General features: G+C 32.3%; 1 protein-coding gene across 3 annotated transcripts; it reads left to right on the forward strand.

Annotated features, from left to right (window-relative positions):
- Positions 1-12,449: 12,449 nt before the first annotated feature.
- On the forward strand, positions 12,450-18,834 carry LOC131672094 (uncharacterized). Of its 3 annotated transcripts, none has more exons than XM_058949048.1 (4): positions 12,450-12,613; positions 15,046-15,316; positions 17,169-17,357; positions 17,758-18,834. In XM_058949048.1, exons 1-4 carry the CDS (start codon positions 12,596-12,598, stop codon positions 17,925-17,927), a joined length of 648 nt encoding a protein of 215 aa, XP_058805031.1. In that variant the 5' UTR covers positions 12,450-12,595; the 3' UTR covers positions 17,928-18,834. The 3 variants fall into 3 exon arrangements, with proteins under 3 accessions (XP_058805031.1, XP_058805032.1, XP_058805033.1); XM_058949049.1 differs by having other exon boundaries at positions 17,175-17,357; XM_058949050.1 differs by having other exon boundaries at positions 17,169-17,341; positions 17,758-17,912.
- Positions 18,835-19,237: the final 403 nt, after the last annotated feature.

Genomic DNA, 19,237 nt, shown 5'->3' on the forward strand with positions numbered 1-19,237 from the left:
TTTCATGAGCACTGAGCACAGGAAACTTCAAACCACGGATACAGCAACTTCATAGATGCGTTTCTCGCATTCCGTATGAAACTCGCCATTGAACTCGAAATGATAGAGATGGCGTCCGCATACAAAATCTAGGACCGGGAGGGAACTCATGGAGACAGACCCTAAGTCGGGTCAGGTCCGATCGGGCTCGTTTATGTGGACGCAGCCAATGCGGACGGATACGGACGCGAATCGCAACTTTAGTAACATCACTAAAAATATCTAGTTCGATTATTTAGTACCAACACTACCGGTAGTGAGCAAAAGTAACTGTTGTTTAAAACTGTAGCGCCGAACGTACCACAATTAATGTTCAAATGTCAGGTCTACAATTTACTTTTCAAATTCTCATGAATATTGCTTATTGATGATTATGCTAATGTAAAAAAGCTTTTGGGGTGATTAATACATATCATTTATATATTTTTTCTTCTTCTTCTCATATATTCAAGTACTTCCATAAAATTAAGGCCTAATTCCACTAATTGTAGTTGAAAGTCTATCAATTCTCTATCATTTGCCATCTTATAGACGGCAATAATGTATAAGGTTAGATAGGCGTTACATTAAATGTGGTACGTTCGGCGCTACAGTTTTAAACAACAGTTACTTTTGCTCACTACCGGTAGTGTTGGTACTAAATAATCGAACTAGATATTTTTAGTGATGTTACTAGAGTTGCGATTCGTGTCCGTATCCGTCCGTATTCATACGTAGCTATGGGACCGGGGCCTTATAGCCGCTCTCCCTGGTCCCCTCCTGGTGCTCGCGAGGTCGGTCTGCGCGTGTTTGTGTATTGGGACTGTTTTTGTAATGCGTTGATTGAACGCTATTTAGTACCAATGTATGCGGTGTTCCCCATTGGCCAGCTATCCGGATCAGCTGATATCGGCCGCAGTCTTCCACGTCGTTTGGCGTCCTGGAAAAACATCGATCCGTGTTTCTGAGTATGGGAGTGAGTGTGTCGGTATGAGGCTAGTACGTGTAGGTCAAACAGTGCTTGAGATGATTTTCGCGAGGTCACGAGTCGATACTAATATAAGCGTGTGAGCTAAGGTCGTTAATCAGCTAACCGTTCTTGTCCTCTTGCTGGAAGAGGATTCCTGTACCATTCGGAGGTTCGCCTCGAGAGTTCACCAATTCGAACTGATTCGGCTCGGCCAAACTTTACGAGCATTTTATGAAGTCCAAAATTTTCATTATTAGTATGTTCGTATACCCCATATTATATTATTCAAACAGCTAATGTCAAATGTAATATTTTTATGCTAGTGTCACTATAAATATATATTACTTTAACACGATATATATTTTGAAAAAGTTTTGTTATTCTTGACACTCTCCATTTTGCATATTTTGAAAAAATTATGAAAATAATAATAATAAATACAATCATTTGCAATTATCTAAAAGATTTTATAAAACGTCTGTATATTTGCAGGCCAGCAAAGGAGCGTTTACGCGGCTACTTTCGCTTCTCAAATCGACGCCATACGCGAGTTTGTCGAGAGCACAGTCGTGGATCTATCGGGCATTTACCACGATACTCTTGTCCAAAAGCCTATTCTACCAGTTGTACACCGCGATCACGGGCTGATAGTGGAGTTTCAGGTAACGGTAACGCCAGTGACGAATCGAACACTTGCAAGTTATATAGATCTTGCATTTTACCATCACGTTTAGATTAAAATATATCTGTGGTTAGTATAAAAAAAAATATTCTTCCTAAAGAAAATAAAACGTAAACTTCAAATTCATTACTTAACCAATATTTCAATTTTATGCAATAATAAGAAAATTATAACGCATATTGTGCATATTTATCATTTTATACCCTCCTAATACAGTTTTTTTCATAAATGCGGTATTTCAGATTGTCCAAAGAAATTTACATTTCTTTTGCACTTATAAATTATACAAATATCTTTTTATAAGACGTCTATAACAAAATTCTCTAAGTATTTTGCTTACTTAAAATTACATTTTATCAATACTAATATATTACATGGTTTATGTCTCTTGAATCATTTAAATTGTTGCAGTAATTTTGTATAGATTTTGCAACGAAAATCATCAACGTGACTATGTATATGGATTCTTCTAATGATGTTTAAAAAATAGTTTTATAAAAAACTAATTTCGAAGATTCACAAAAATCTTAATTTTTATTAAACATTTGAATCAAGATTACTTTTTTTTCCGAGTAATGAATGATATTTTTTAGTACTTTCGATTGTTACTTCTATATATTAAAGCTTTTAAATGATCATTATATATAGCACAAGTATTTCTATTTATCCTATATTACCACAAATAAATAATAAGTTTCGAGTTATGTTTAGTACATTTCAAATAAATAATTAAAAATATTGAATGTAATAATAATAGATGTATAAGAAGTAATAAAGTACTAAAGTATAAAAGTAAAGTATAAAAGTAATAAAAATAAAAAAAACGTGATTGGTGGATGTACCTAATATTTGTTATAAAAAATAACTTGATGCGAAAAAAGTCATACTGATATCATACCATGGTTCATACTAATAATAAAATTCAGTGTAAATTGTTTTATAGGTGTAATTATATATATACACACACACACGAACACACACACACACACACACACACACAGGGTCTTAAAAAAGTTCAGAAACACCAAAAAATTTTCCAGACAAAGTAATTCTTCAAAATGGTCAAGATCATTCTTGAAGTAACTTTTTACAAGGAATCCATTGGTGATCTTGAATGTGACCTCGAGCGTGACTTTCAAGGTTATTTGTGGGTCAGTTTTGTTTTATTTTAATGAAAAACCCTATTTTTGACCCCGAATTCGGAAAGAGCGGGAAATTCTATATTCAGATAAAGTAAAATAGCTTGGGTCTGAGTGATCCCCAAGGTGACCTTCCAATAACCTTGAGCATGACCTCCAAGGTCAAAGGCAAAGTCATAGGAATATGGCTTGGTCGAAATTGAGCAATTTTTGTCAAAAATATTTTTTGTTAAACTTTACCCTTACCCGATCATTTGGGTGAAAAGATTAAGAAAAAAATAAGGCTTATCTCTTACACATGACCTTGGAGGTCACTTAGATCCCAACTATTTTACCTTATGTGAATGTCATATTTCCTACTATTTTTTAATCCCGGGTCAAAAAGAGAGGTTCCCATTAAAAAAAACAAAGCTGACCTTAAAATAACGTTGAAGGTCATGCTCAAGGTTATATTCAAGGTCACCAATGGATTCTTCGTAAAAAGTTACTTCAATAATGATCTTGAACATTTTGAAAAATTACTTTGTCTGAAAAATATTTGGGTGTTTCCAGTCTTTCTAGACACCCGGTATATTACTTAGCATAAGGAAGTCATGAAAATACTATTTAGCACTAAGTTCTCTTTATAACTACGTAAGATGTTACGAAAAATATTAATTAATAGAAGTTTCTAAGAAGACAAATTACTAAATGTATAAGTATAATAAAAATTAAATTACATATATTTTTACAACGTAAATATATTACTCTATTACAGTTTCTGTTAGTTATTAAATATGTTGTATCTATATAATTGATAAATAAAGTTATCTCTTTATGTTGAAACACTCTATGTTGAAACCAATATTTTCATTCTAATTATATATTTTTTTATGTTAAACCTGTTGAAATTTCATTTAGAGCTATTATTAGAGGATTCTTTTGTTTTTTTGTATACGAGTATTCTTTTTGAGTTCTTATGTTATTACTTACAAATTTTTTTGAGATGAAATATAAAAGCGAAACTAATGCCGACATTACAATCAATTGCTTTAAAAGACATTATTTATGTACATAATTTGAAAAGGGTACTTTGTAAAAACATTTAGTCAATCTTCAGTTGCTATTACTGAAGGGAAAAACATACAAATTTAATTGTGACTTTAAAAAAAATAATTAGAGATTTTTTATTACGATTTTTTATATTTTATTTTTGTATGACTTTTTAACTTAACTAAATCTTTTAGCTATAACAATTATATATTATTACCATTGAGATAGTGCATAATAGACAAGATCTATTACGAAAGTTATCAACTGAAATATACTTTAGCGGTAAAAACGTTTACAGTAGTTTGATTTACCTTAATTGTAAGATATTTAAGAGAAAATGATGATAAGCATCTGAAGTTTGCTAATCAACTGAATTATTTAATAAGTACTTTTGAAACTATATTTATTTGTTATAATCTGAGCTTTGTTAAAAAATATTGTCAAGGTATCCGTTTAGTCAAATTCAAATGGAAAATGTTACTTCACCTTTATTGAACATATTTCGAATTGACCATTCATGAAGACATATAGCCCTGCTTCATGGTAATATATAGAGTCCTGTTTTTACGTGAAATATGTTATTAGACCGAAAATAGTAGATAAACTAGGCAGGCCACAGATCGGGGGGGGGGGCCTCAGATTATGGGGAAGGGGCTTCAGATCAGTGATCTGAAGTGCATGATCTATAAGATCAGCACTCTTAGATCACTCATAGCCCCCCTCTCCTCCTGAGATCTATGAGAGCAGGGGCCCCCGCCGCCGCCCCTCTGTAATCTGAGGCGTATGAGCTATCAGATCAGCACTGTTAGATCATGCGCAAGAGCCCCCCCCCCCCCACCCACCAAATGTGAAATGCGTTTTAAATATTAAAATAAATTTATGTATTTAATTGAATTTAATTAATTTGACGCAATCGATTTACGTGTAATGCACAGATTTAGTAAAAAAAATTATATACTGATTATTAATTCATGAAATAGTGAAGTAGAGGAGGAAGGTAATAGTAAATATACACATTGTTTTTTTTAAATAAAATTTTTTTTATTGATAAAAAATAAATCTTATTCGATAAGTCATTTACATTAAAAGAATATTCATAGAAATCCTTCAATAATTTCATCGCTCTCTTCCCAATCCATACAGCAACCACTTAAATAAATCTTTTTCATAAATTTGACATTTTGATGTGCGCACTTCGTTACGTATTTACCGTTATGATTAGGACACACAGTAACTAATTTCATATTTTCAAAAGGGGAATATCCCCAATCATTCAAGTCGAAAACTTTGAAGCCATATCGTTCTAACCACTCTTTTTTCAGATCTCCGAAAACAAAAATTTTTATAGCATCTTTGAGCATGTCTGTGATGATGAATTTATGCTATTCGTACTTGAAATCACCAGAGTCCCATTCTAATCCATGGTAGTAGATTTCCATCCAAAGATTATAACGCTTACATTTTTCAGTTAGTTTTCGCCATGGAAACGGAGGTTTGAGTAATCGTACGAGTGGTTCTTCGTCGTAGTTAAGTGGAAGTATCGCTAGCTCCTTTAAGGCATACGCATTGCCAGGCATCATGAAACCTTGCATATCCACTACGTACTCCATTCTGGCTGCTACTGAGTTGCTTGAGGGAAGAGTCATCTCTTTAATACATCAATCTCCACTCCCTAAATAAGTTTCTTCACATCCCCACTTATTGGATTGTATTAAACGATGCGATCATGTAAAATGAGACAATACGCTGAAGTTCCTTCAGGAATATTTTCCCTTGTTTCAAACTTCATGCATACATCCACTGCAGAGTTCTTCAATGTTTCATTTTGTTTAGAGCAATCTTAGTTGAGTAAAATCCATCTGTAAAAGAAACAAATTAGTAATAGCGACTTAACTTGTAGAAAGGAAAAAAATGACTTGTAGAATATTTTGTATTTAGCTCAAAGGTGAAATAATTCTTTTTCTTTTTTCTTTCAATCACTAAACTTTGAAATTTTAGCGAAAAATCTAGCTTCTAATAACTTTCTTTTCCTTGATGTAATTTGACTTAGAATATAATCAGAAGACTGTTGCTGCTCACTGGTTGCTGCTGTTGCTGCTGCTGCTGCTGTCGACGACTTTTTCTGGACGAGAATGAGCTGCAGTCCGTGGTTACGATTGATGTAACGTTTCTCCCATCCTATTCTCTGCTCCCTTCTCCAAATTCGTCGGCGGCCCGTTAGCGGTGACCAATGCTGTAGTAACGGCGGTGACGGCGGCGGCGGCAGTTGGCGGCTCGACGGCAGCGACTGGAATGGCAGCTAGGGGCTTTATTGAAACCATTCCCAATGCTTAAATATTATTATTTATTTACAACACCTTCACAATCGAAAAAAACAATCAACATTGACTTAACATTGCTCCGACTTTGACGTGCTTTTTTTGATCTTAGCGATTCAGAATGCTTATACTGTGAAGATTGTTGTATTGTTTCAGGTCCTTTAACCATAAACCCATGATTCATCACCTGTAATGACTTTTCTAAGCACATTATCATCATTATTGACCATTTCCAGATTGTCCAGAGCGATTTCTAAGCGAATGTTCTCCTGCTCTGCTGTGAGCAATTTTGCACACATGCGTTTCATTCCTAAATTTTCGGTTGAAATTTCTGAAATGATAGTTTTTGGTATCCCAAGGTCTTCTTCTAGTTCTCGCACAGTTATACGACGATCTTGTTCGATTGCAAGTCGCACCCGCTCAATATTATCTGCGGTTTTTGTCGTCGAAGGTCGGCCGGAACGAGAATTACTATCGACAGAAGTGCGACCATCCTTGAACCGTTTATACCACTCTTTTATTCGTGTTTTGCTCATACACTCGCTTCCGAAGGCCTTTTGCATCATTTCAATAGTTTCCGAACTCGTTTTTCCGAGTTGAAAGCAAAATTTGATGCAAATTCGTTGATCTTGTTTTTCAGTCATTTTTGACAATATCAAAATCAGACGAACGCGAAAAAGGCACTGTAAACAAAGACACGCTGCGCATGAACTATACGTCCGGCAGGTATCAGTAAGTCACCAATAGATTCGTGAGGCTTTACTGTTGACGTTTCTGTCCGGTAGAGGTCTCTCGAACACTATGGTGCGAAGATATAAACGTAGGCCTGATACTTTCCGCACAGACCTCGTATATATATATATATATATATATGATATTATTTTATTTTTTAAAGAACAACTGTGATGAATGTTAAGGAATTGGGTTGTCCTTCACTCAAGAAACTATCAAATCAAACTTTTTCTTCATGCAGTAACCACACTCTTTATATGAACAAATAAATTGAAATTTTTTTATAATATATCAACTTATTCTTTCATGATAGTCATATCCTTATACCCTTCCATTTGAAGAACGATCGATTAACCCTTAGCTGGCACACCTCATTTTGGCCACGTAACTGCTCGGTGGGGTAATTCTACCCTAGCCCGAAAAACTTCAAATAAATCAGAGAATTTTAGATATTTTGCTATGAAAATTTTTTCTAGTATATTTCAAACCTTTTACTACAAAAAAAATATTCAGTTAACAATTTTTAATGTTACATACACTGAAACAAATTGTTGAAAAAAAAAAAAATTTTATTTATTGTTAAAAATTGTCTGGGGTAAATCTACCCCACATAGCAGTTCAGGATTAAATCTCTAACAGAAAAAAGATATTATATATTGAATTATATTTAAATATTTAATTATATTTAAATAAATAATTCTTAAAAATAAAACGATATCTATCATTAATTACAATTATAGTATTAATAAAAAAATATATATCAATACTACAAGGGGAATCGAACTCGCGCTCCTTATGCGTTCGCCCGACTACGCTATGCCGCTTGAACCGTAGCCATTCTTTCAGAGAGTACTAGTCATTATGCGCGTTTTGTATTCTATCGATTTATCATCTTTAATAAATATTCATATTCTGTAATATAATTAACCCATTAAGGACGGGACGGCCACTTTTTCGTGTCCAACTTCAAGCTACCATCAAGCCAATAATTTAATTGCAAACAAATTCGCGAACCACCGTTTCCTATGTTTTGGAGTATGTTCTTTCCGATTATGACACTTAATTTTTTCTAAAATGAGTTTTTTCTTGTACAATTTGAAAATTAAAAAAAAAAGCACTGATTTTTTGGAAAAAAAAATTTTTGTGATCGAAATTTGTTTGCCTTTCGATTTTTTTTTGGGCTTAAAATTCATAAAAAAGGTGTCCATGATACCTTAACTAAAAAATATCGGCCCTACAAAAACCCAAATATATATATTTTTTAATAAATTTGCGTAAATAAACAAAAATTTTATTCACTAACTTCACCGATTTTTATCTCGAAAACTATCGACTTTCATGAAAAGTTTATAAGAACAAAAAATGCTTAGAATCAGTCAAGGAACACGTCTGAATTTTTCAAAATTATCAAATATCAAAAATTTTTTTCAAAATTTTCAAAATATCAAAATTCCCGTAGTTTTCCAATGTAAGCAGGTCATATATTCCTGCGTGATTTTGAAAAACAGATTTGTACGCATATTCTTCAAAAGATTACTCTAAAGTAGGTTTGCCAGTTCCTAAAGTTGTGAAACAGTACAATGATTGGAGTACAATGGGTGGAGTTGATCAACATGATGCTCACTGCAGCAATTTATATCCTTCTTTCAGATCGAAAAAGTGGATGTGGCCTATATTATTAAGATTGGTATAATCATTAATTACTAATGCGTCAATTCTTCGAAATTTAGTTCATGATGATAAAGTAGGAACAAAATCGATCGCCTTGGAAATGGCCATTTTCGAAAAAACCAAAAATGGTCCCCAAAAATCTAAAAAAATTCAGACGTGTTCCTTGACTGATTCTAAAAATTTTTTGTTCTTATATACTTTTCATGAAAGTCGATAGTTTTCGAGATAAAAATCGGTGAAGTTAGTGAATGAAATTTTTGTTTATTTACGCAAATTTATTAAAAAATATATATATTTGGGTTTTCGTAGGGCCGATATTTTTTAGTTAAGGTATCATGGACACCTTTTTTATGAATTTTAAGCCCATAAAAAAATCGAAAGGCAAACAAATTTCGATCACAAAAATTTTTTTTTCCAAAAAATCAGTGCTTTTTTTTTTAATTTTCAAATTGTACACGAAAAAACTAATTTTTGAAAAAATTAAGTGTCATAATCGGAAAGAACATACTTAAAAACATAGGAAACGGTAGTTCGCGAATTTGTTTGCAATTAAATTATTGGCTTGGTGGTAGCTTGAAGTTGGACACGAAAAAGTGTCCGTCCCGTCCTTAATAGGTTAAATCTATAAAAATTGGTAAAGATTGTTCAAAAATGTCATTTGTGGCCATGTATATGTAATTAGAATTTCTTATAAAAATAAGACAGACTTTCAACGAAACGGTAATTAAAAAATACCTACCTTATACTTATCTATTGACTTTGCTGCAAATTGGATTGGGAAAAAGAAAAAACACTAGACAAAGTTTTTAATAATTTTTTTTTATTTAGCACTAAAAAGTACTGTTTTATGGAAAATTTAATAAATTTTTCAAATATAATTCGTTTATTTATTGAACAAATATTTTTTTCATACGTTATTTAGCACTGAAAAGTGCTGTTTTATATTTTAATTGAACGTTGGAATAGCTGTGCGATCGTCTTGAAAAAATGGTCCTCACAAAAAAAGCCGTTGCAGCTACACCACCCATGGCCTGTTCGTTAAATTTTACGACTGGTCTGCTGTGTGTGAAAAGCCGTTGAACTGACGTTTATGTCTTGCCTGCTGCGTGAAAAGCGTACGCACGACTAAGAACACATTAATATACCCACGCCAAGCTACTCCGCATAATCCCCCTTAGACTTAGCTACTCCCACTACTAATCATATTCGACTTACGCGCGCGACAAAATCAGTGCTCTTGCATAACCCCCACCCTCGACTAGTGAACCAATGAATGATTGAGGATATTCCCCTTTTGAAAATATGAAATCAGTTACTGTGTGTCCTAATCATAACGGTAAATACGAATCGGCGTGCGCACATCAAAATGTCAAATTTATGAAAAAGTTTTACTTAAATGGTTGCTGCATGAATTGGGAAGAAAGCGATGAAATTATTGAAGGATTTCTATGAATAATCTTTTAATGTAAATGACTTGTAGAATAAGATTTATTTTTTATCAATAAAAAAAAATTTATTTAAGAAAAAACAATGTGTATATTTGCTATTACCCCCTCCCCTCTACTCTACTATTTTATAAATTAATAATCAGTATATATGTATGTACCAAAAATAATATATGTGAATATATGCATTCAAACACACACAAACGATAACGCGTGATCTTAAAACACGTGCACATATACAGATGAAGTCGCGGGGGGGGGCGTAGTCCAGTCGCTTTTTGGATGATACGCGAGATGATTCCCTGTGGTGTTTGCTCATTTTTTTCACTAAATCTGTGCATTACACGTAAATCAATTGCGTCAAATTAATTAAATTCAATTAAATACATAAATTTTGTACAGATATATTCATCCTAATTACTCACTCAAAAACGTACTTCGGATTTAGTCTTTTATTGTCTTATATCTTTGCACATTCTTCTATTGAAAGATTTTCTATATCAAAATATTTTATACCTCTCTTTCCGGATTATTTAGTTGGAAATGTCCTTCAACACTGAAAAGTTATAAAAATCACTAGTTTCGTACTTTTATGTCACAATATTTCTAGTAAGTTATTTATGCAATCGTTATGTAATCATGTTCACGTTACTGTTTAATTTTCCAATTATATCAGTCATTGTAAATTCATACAATTCCCTGTAAATAATTTGTGTTCATTAAACAATCTGTTTCTTTATTTAAACATTCGAATCAACATAAACAATAGTCTTCTTTACAGTTTTTCTGCATATTTAATACTTATTAAAATAAATGTTTCTGCTGTTCATAAAAAATTAAGAATTCTGATCTAAGGAAACTAGGGAATTTACAAATGCATAATTGTATTTTTAATTCTGGTAAATATAATTTTATTCTGTAAAGAGATTGACTGAGGAAAATTGTGATAAATAATGTTTCATAGACAAAATAGGTGTATTTAATCGAAGAAAAATATTATTAGGAATTTGAATAAAGAATGGAAACAAAATACATTATTTTAAAGGCCTCATGCAATGAATCCAAAGCAGTACGCTCATGCACTACGGTCGTGGTCGTGCAAGTTTAATTAATCAGATGAAAGTCACTTTCACTAATTTCCAATAGTAACTATAGTCTTTCTTGAGTTTGCATAACTTATCGATTATAAATTGATAATATTGGGGACTTATGAGATAATATTTATACTGCATTTAAGTATAGATTTTTATTTAAAAGGTATAAATATTCCAGATTTTAAAGGTATATATATATATATAAAATGTATAAATAATAATATAATAAATTTTAAATGATATGAATATTCAAAATTTCAAGGTATATATAAAATTTCTTTCATTAAATACGTCAATTACTACAGAAAAGGCAATTATACAAATATTTGTTTTTTATTCGATAAATAAATGTTAGAATTTAATGTTCTGATAATCATTTATAGAACGTCCAGTAATTTTTGAATATTGTCAAAATGTTAGGAAATAAAAGACTAAATATTGAATCAATTGATAATTAAGGTATTAAAATATACAAATACTCGTATTTTATCTGCAACGATGTAAGATTGACTAAACATCGTTTTAATAATTTGAAGATCTATCTCAAAGTTTCATTTAGGCCATGTACATATTTTATTTTTGAAAGCTTCTTAAAGAATTAAGAGTACCGAAAGAACAAAGATTATCATAAAAATTTACTACCGTTTATGTATAACATTAAATCATTTTGCACCGTTATCAGATTATGAAAATACGAAATATACAGTAACAATCTTAATCATGACGTATAAATAGTTAAGTTTAGAAAAAGATTTTTTTAATGAAAGCTAAATAATATTCATTATCAAATACACACTTATCACATTTATCTATTAATAAAATAGGCATGCAAACTGCTTACTATTTTGGTTATAATATCTGAAACTATATATATGTTGTTACAATCAAATAAAGCGTAATGGAATACAATCAGTTAAAAAGCTAAGAACTTGCATAAAGAATCGCGAGGGCTTATCAAAGACAAACGATTATCAAATAATCATACAAAATGCTGAAGACAAGTGCACGGTATTTTGTTAATAAGTGAAACGCACCAGAAAGCTTAATTTCAATGTTTTTGGCGAAACAAGAGATTATGAAAACAAAATTATTTGCTTCTGGTAATAACAGTACAAGACAAACGTAAAATATGCAAAGAATTAGGAAAAATAAGAGGACATTTGATTTGGAGAGAAGCTTGCAAATTTGTCTTTAAATATACTTGTAAGGAGGGGAGGAGGTGGCCGCGACACGGACACGAGAAAGGGGGCAGGGAGAAATAGAGGGAGAAGAGGGACAGACAGATATAGAAAGGCGGTGTGCAAAAGAGAGAGGTTCGAAAAATGAACGGAGAACCCGGACATTCGGATCACGTAGAGGTCGGATAGCTTCCGAGGTATTTAACGTTCCACGACTTGGCCGGCTTCTGGAATTGAGCCTCGATATTCATCGTCGCTGCGAGGCTTAGGAACCAAACTTTATTATCTGCTTGGACGGGTGTTCCGTATTGTTTCGATGGCTGAAAATTTACTGGTGAGTCCACAGCAATGTTTTTCCATATCAGTCTTTCGCCTTGTAACGTCAACGCGGGCTTCACCATTGCTTTCCTACCATCATTGTGTATTTCACTCTCTGTGCAGCGATGTTTGCTTTTGCCGTTCGGTTTTACGTATTTCAAACTGCGGCGTAGAAACGCAACGCGTTGTCGATTTTACTTTTCATCGGAAAATTCATTTGAGACCTCGAGGACAAAGGTCTTTCACGTTTTATCCTGAACGAACTAATTTAATTAAATATCTACCGTTCAATCTTGCTCAGAGAGGACTATTGTTAAAAGTGTATTGCCACGCGTAAATCTCTTTTCCGTTAAACTGCTCGATGTTCTTTATCCTGCTTGCTTTAGTAAGCGTCCGATTGCGAATCCCTCATCAACCTTCCATTTATTTTTAAACTTTAGGTATTTGCTATTTATCTGCGTGTCATTTTGTAATATTCAGATATTCTTTACGACGTTTCGTCGGCTATGATCTACCGAAATTTTTTAAGTATTTTATTGAAAACTATTTAGTAATTATCTTATAAGTATTTTCAAATTACACGTAATAATAATATATGGTTTCTTTCCAATAAAACATCAGAAAGCCGAAGAAACAGCAAAGAATATTTTCTTATTATTATTATATCTATCTGAATAATTTTGCCCTCGTTATAGGTCAATGAATCGGTTTTTTAATGTATTTTCTACATTTACAATCGAGCGCAATATTCAATTCTTTTAACTTGAGAAAATATTCGAATGTAGCTTTTTTTGAACACATAATTCAAATGATGAAAACTATACGAGTGATACGTTTCAATTCTTTCACATTAACTTAACAATTCTGTAATACATTCCTTGTAATAAGTTTAAAGATTTTTTGTTTGGAATTTATTACGTTTGAAAATACAAAACATTTACAAACACTGTAGATGGATTCAAGCTATTCTGATCTGTATGTAAAACTTCGCGTGAAAAAAAAACATTAGTACAAGCTGCTGTACCAAATCTAATAGTATTGTACATTCATTGCTAATTAGAAATGCATGTATTGCATGTTAAAGAAATACTTATGTATTGTTGAGTAAAAAACGTATTGCATACAGTAGCAGAGATAATAGTATTATAATAGAAATATTAATCATAAATTTTCGAATTTTAATTATAAAAAACCGGCATGATAACGGATGACGAATGCAACTGATAATTTTCAAATTCACATGCTAATTAGCATAAAATAAGAGATCCGCGTAGAAATGGGCTAGTAGAATGCTAAATAAATATAAGACAGACAAAGAGTTGAACACATAACTTACACTAGTGTATATTACTTATGCCTAACTTATATTTCCAAGAAGTGACGAGGATCTAAAAAAAGTAATATCAGTGATTTAAAAGCCGCGTAATAAAGCTAAAAAGATGGAAGTGAAGCACTCAAGTGAATTTGCGAGTAGAAAATATAATAAAAAATAAAATTTCGGAGATAAGAGAGAAGCAGTACGATGCACACGTGATGAGATGAAATCTCTTGAGAGGCGAGAATCGCACAGTCGCCAAGAATTTGTCGAATTCATCTCATGGTCTATGTATAGTGCATATTTCGTAAATATAGCCCTTGTAACTATCGTAACGGAATAAAGGTAGCATTTTTACTATGACAGATAATATGGAAAAAGCTTGCGTGAATTCATTTACGATTACCAGAGCTCTATTCAATGTTCAGTCGTGGTTTGTGGTTAAAACATGTCTCGGTTGAATGATTATGCTTTCATGTCAGTATACCGAAAGTCTCTTGGCTTTCCTTTTGCGTTGCCTGAAACATAAAGAATCTATTACAGTACATTCCAAGATCGAACATAGTCACTTGGCGCATATACTTGATGATCATCATAACTTGAACATAGAAAATATAAAGCGTACAGACTTCCTCAGAGTTTGCGATGATCTTATTCGAACGTCTCATTGTACTCGATCAAAAGCCTACGTGAAAGGTAGTTCCACAAATCTCTATTAAATTAGTAGGCTCAATAGATAATCAATAATTTATCAAATCATTCAGAATTCTATAAATCAGTGTCAGTTTGACGATATTATGAAAAAATACATCACATCTATTATGCGTATATGTCATGTAACATGTATACTATTAAGAATTTAGCTCAACAACTCCCATCAGTAACAGTCTCCGGTGGTATTTACACTAAACGTGCAATATATGATTTATTTAACAAGAGAAGCACGAACACAGGAGCAAAGTGAATGTCAAATTAATAATACAATTAGTAAAGCGAATAATGCGATTATAAATTCATCGAAGCGAAAAATTAGCTGTTAACGTAACGTCTAGTGAAATAAAAAAGAAAGTGTTCACAGCAGACTACATCAGGCACGTTGTCGAACGTACTCATTTCACTCATTTATATTGCAGAAGTGTGGGTTGTTGATGCTCGGCGTATTGACGGGCTGTACTAGTAGCGAGCTAGCGTCAGCGAATGGTATAAGGCCGTCGAATGTGCTCGGTGGCTTAGAGCAGCACGCGTCGTTCAGTTTTGTGAGGCCAGGCCTCACGCAGACTGCATTTGCTTTCAACGGGCCAGCGTCGCATCAGTCATTCAGCTCGAGCGTCGGTGATCCACATCTAGCGCACCGAGTGCTGCCCAGTGTCGCTCATGCCCTCGCTTATCGTAATCCTGGACTAGGTATGTATCTCATTTTCACCAAACTTGCTTTTTCGTCATCCTTTTAATACTATTCCATCACTCTATCTTCACGATAACTTCTAGCATACATCACCTTTTTTAGACAGTAGATTATAGCTTCGATTTTCTTTTCTCTGTATTGTCGTGAACTCACTTTGCTAGTTACTATTCGCAGAAGCCACGGGCAACTCATTTGCCTGCAGTACAGACTTGCACTAAATTGCTTTGCTTCTATCCAACCTCCAAACAGTTTATTTTCGATATCACCATTTATAAACACCAATTAGTATTTAATATGTATGACAGAATACCTTTAATGTGAGCTGAAAAAGAATGTACGTAACAAAAATTAGGCATTAAAGCGCGTCTGAGCGTTTATTTATTTATTTAATTATTCATTTAATTAAATAAGAATTTTTATTCATTTAATTTATGTCGAATCAATATTGTTATAAAAAACAGTTCTTTTATTAATTTTATAAAAAAGAAAAACTGGCAAAGTGAAGTTAGTTTATTCGTGATTCGATTCGCTAAAAGATAGTAACATGATCAAATAATGCGTTACATGATAGTTATACATATGTTATGTACGCTCATAAAAGATTACTGCTGACACTCGTAGTCCTTTTTCCTCAAGTATAAAAAAAGAGAACCTAATAAAGTGAAGACAGTTTATTCGCGATCTGATTGGCTGAAAGATAATCACGTGATCAGACGTATTATATGATAGTTATATGCGTTATATACGCTTATAAAATATTTCTACAGATGCTCGCAGACGATTAAATGTTCGAAGGCACGAATTTCATATGAACTATGTGATTTAATTACTAATGATTAAAAAAAAGATTGTAAGTTATTTTTATGAAAGATTTCGAAGAGCAGAATGTTTATTAATTCATTTTAATTTTAATTTATTATTTTTAATTCATTTGATTATTTAACTTGCCTAAAATAAAAACCAGCTGATTTTTCGTTAGAGAACTTAATTGAACTTTACTTTATTGGAAAGTTTAGCTTCAAATGAACAAAATAAACAATACCTAATATAAATTGATAGATTATCTATATAAAAACATTGTACAATGATTTCGGCTTATTTCGTTCCGTAAAATATTAGAAAAATTGTCTAAGGATACACTAAATACTACAGCTAACAAAGTTGAGTCTATCGAAGTCTATTATTTATATTGTGAAGGATGCGCAATATAATTATAGATAACTATAATATTTTCAGAACTTATATTACATTTTTTTCTAGTTTTTTGAAAGTTTTTGATAATTTTTCAACACAGAACATCGTACGATAAAAACTTAAAGTTTCATTTATAGCATTTTTAAATCATGAGTATCAACTGTTAACATTATTAAATTTTTATTTACCAATATATAATATCGACGGCTACGTATCTTTTGAAGTCATGGGAATATTTAATACATACTGCATTTTTTATTTTCAATTATGCTTATAAAGATATTAAAACGAATACAAAAAAATAATGAGTGCGTCACGTGTATTAAACATCACTAGTTTATAAAAATAAGATAGGTGTACCTTGTATCACTATTTTGAACCTCATGAATCATAATTTTTTTGAGGAAGCAAATTTTTAAATTACGAGAGTTCATTCAAAAGCTAGTTTCATAGCTCGCCTAAATTCGAAATATCATGAGATACACTTATTTTAGAATGATGAAAAAACGCGTTTATATTATTTTTATCACTTACTTATTATAGTCTAAGTACATTACTTATACTATTGAAGATAAGCATTTATCTTCGAGGCTCATTATCACGAGACTATAATATAAGACGATAGATAGTAGGTACAAACAATATTTGAATATGCAGTTTCAGGCTATGCACGTATAACTGGTGGACCTATTCTCTCGTCAGCATTTGTTGCAAGTCCACCAGTAGCTGCTTATCATCGACAACAAAATGATTTTCAACGACGCTTTCATCCACAAACACAGCAAGCTTTGGCTTTGGCCTATCAACAACAGTTACAGCAATATCAACAAGTACAAGCTTTTCCTGGTAAATTTACCTTCCAGTAACAAGTATCGTTAGAAAAACTTAAAAGCATTGTTGTTATTGCGAACGCAAATTAAACTCACGTACAGAATTTAATTACCATATTTCTAATTAAAAAGATAATAAATAGTTTTTGATAAAATAAGCCGCTTACTCTCGAAATAAATGACAAATATTTTAAGATTTGTAAAGTTTATACGAAACTGATAATTAGATATTTAAAAAAAAATGAAACCGCGATTGGTGAAATTTAAAACTCTGCTCGGACATAATTAATGATTCGCGTGAATTCGAATGAAAGCTCTGAGATATATTGCTCATTATTCCACATGTGGGCAGTTTTTTTGGCAAAAAGCAAAAGACGCGCTTACTTCAAATAACTGTTTTTTTCCAAATCACACAGATTTTGTCGGCGTAGAATACCCTCAACATGCACACGTGCAAGCATTGCACAACATAGGGGATCAGCAGAGCGTGCATCAAGCTCATATTGCTCGGCTTTTCAATGCGAGATTCGCCAGCCCGCAGCAGATCCAGCTAGGCAACGCTACACCCGAACAAACGCAGCTTTAACAACAGCAACGAGTACAGTAGTGCAAGAGCGGCGTGCATGTCCGATTCTCTAAGTGTAGCTTATCCGTTCACGTTGTCCGTAACTGCGCAGCACATTCAAATAGATATAGCTTTGGATAATATTTTGACTGTTAATCTTAATACTTTTTTCCAATGCAAACTTCGGGACTTTCATTATTTAGCTTTAGCTTGAATATCTTATAAAATTTACGAATATCAAGTCCTACGTTATCTTCTTTATATTAATAAATATTATTAGCTTTAAGATTCAACTCAGAGTAGCAAGCCGATGTAATATTTTTATACCACCTTATTATAAATAAACATAATAAAAGCAATTATCTTTGTATAATAAATAAATAGATATATGCTTATCGGAGGATACATATATTAAATATTTACAGGTATGTTGTCAATACTTAAGATTAATATTAATAATTTATTATAGTTTAGATTATCATACATTACAGCGTTGTCAGTTGTTTGTTTAAAAAATTTTAGTTTAACATAAGCAATAAGACGATCGATTATGAAATAAATATTTTGTAAGATGATATCCTAATAATACTATAATTATAATTGAATTAATCCTTGAATTCCGTCAACGATTCTGACCGCAAACGGTATAAATTGACTGCTACGCTGAGTTTCGCGTAATTTACCGAAATTTCATTGCATCATCGGTTGTGTATCTGTGTATAGTGGAAAAGAAAACCAGACGGAACAAATTAAGAGTGCATCGATGGTTGTTAAAAGATTTTTGACTCACTGGAGAATTCATCTTGAGGATTAGGTAGCAACATCTCCATCGAATTCGGGTCATTTGGCAATCTTGTTGCGGAAGTACCTGTTTCTAATGTTGAAGAAAATCCTGTTGATTTATCGATTTTTTCATTTGGAAAATAGTTCTTTAAAATGCTATGTAACTGTTTAACGGAAATTAATTATACGATTTTTATCAATATGGCTATTTAATTAAAAATTTTTAATTTAATTCAGCTGTTTAGAAAATGATTTATATTAATAAGAAAGCTGATACGTAATAGACAGTTAAAGAAAATGATTGTATATTAAAGAAGAATTATATATGATTAATATATTATGAACCTTTATTGTTGAGTGTCATCGACTGAACAGATTTGTTACAAGTTGTATATGATACGTATTTTTTATTATAAGTATTTATAACACTTTGACTGAAAAAGGTCAAATTGACGAGGCTGGTAATACTATTCGATTGTACGAGTCGTTGAAAGGTGAAGCACGAGATGCGGCAAATTTATTATTCGCTTCTGGGAGCTCAGCTACGG

Source organism: Phymastichus coffea, unplaced genomic scaffold, assembly GCF_024137745.1.
Source record: "Phymastichus coffea isolate CEN01 unplaced genomic scaffold, Cenicafe_Pcof_1.1 PCOF00142, whole genome shotgun sequence".
Lineage (NCBI taxonomy): Eukaryota > Metazoa > Arthropoda > Insecta > Hymenoptera > Eulophidae > Phymastichus > Phymastichus coffea.

Bases quoted from the DNA above. Each gene is read 5' to 3' on its own strand.
- LOC131672094 (XM_058949048.1), top strand. The intron at 15,317-17,168 runs GTATGTATCTCA...TTGAATATGCAG, and splicing joins TTATCGTAATCCTGGACTAG to TTTCAGGCTATGCACGTATA. The intron at 17,358-17,757 runs GTAAATTTACCT...CAAATCACACAG, and splicing joins ACAAGTACAAGCTTTTCCTG to ATTTTGTCGGCGTAGAATAC.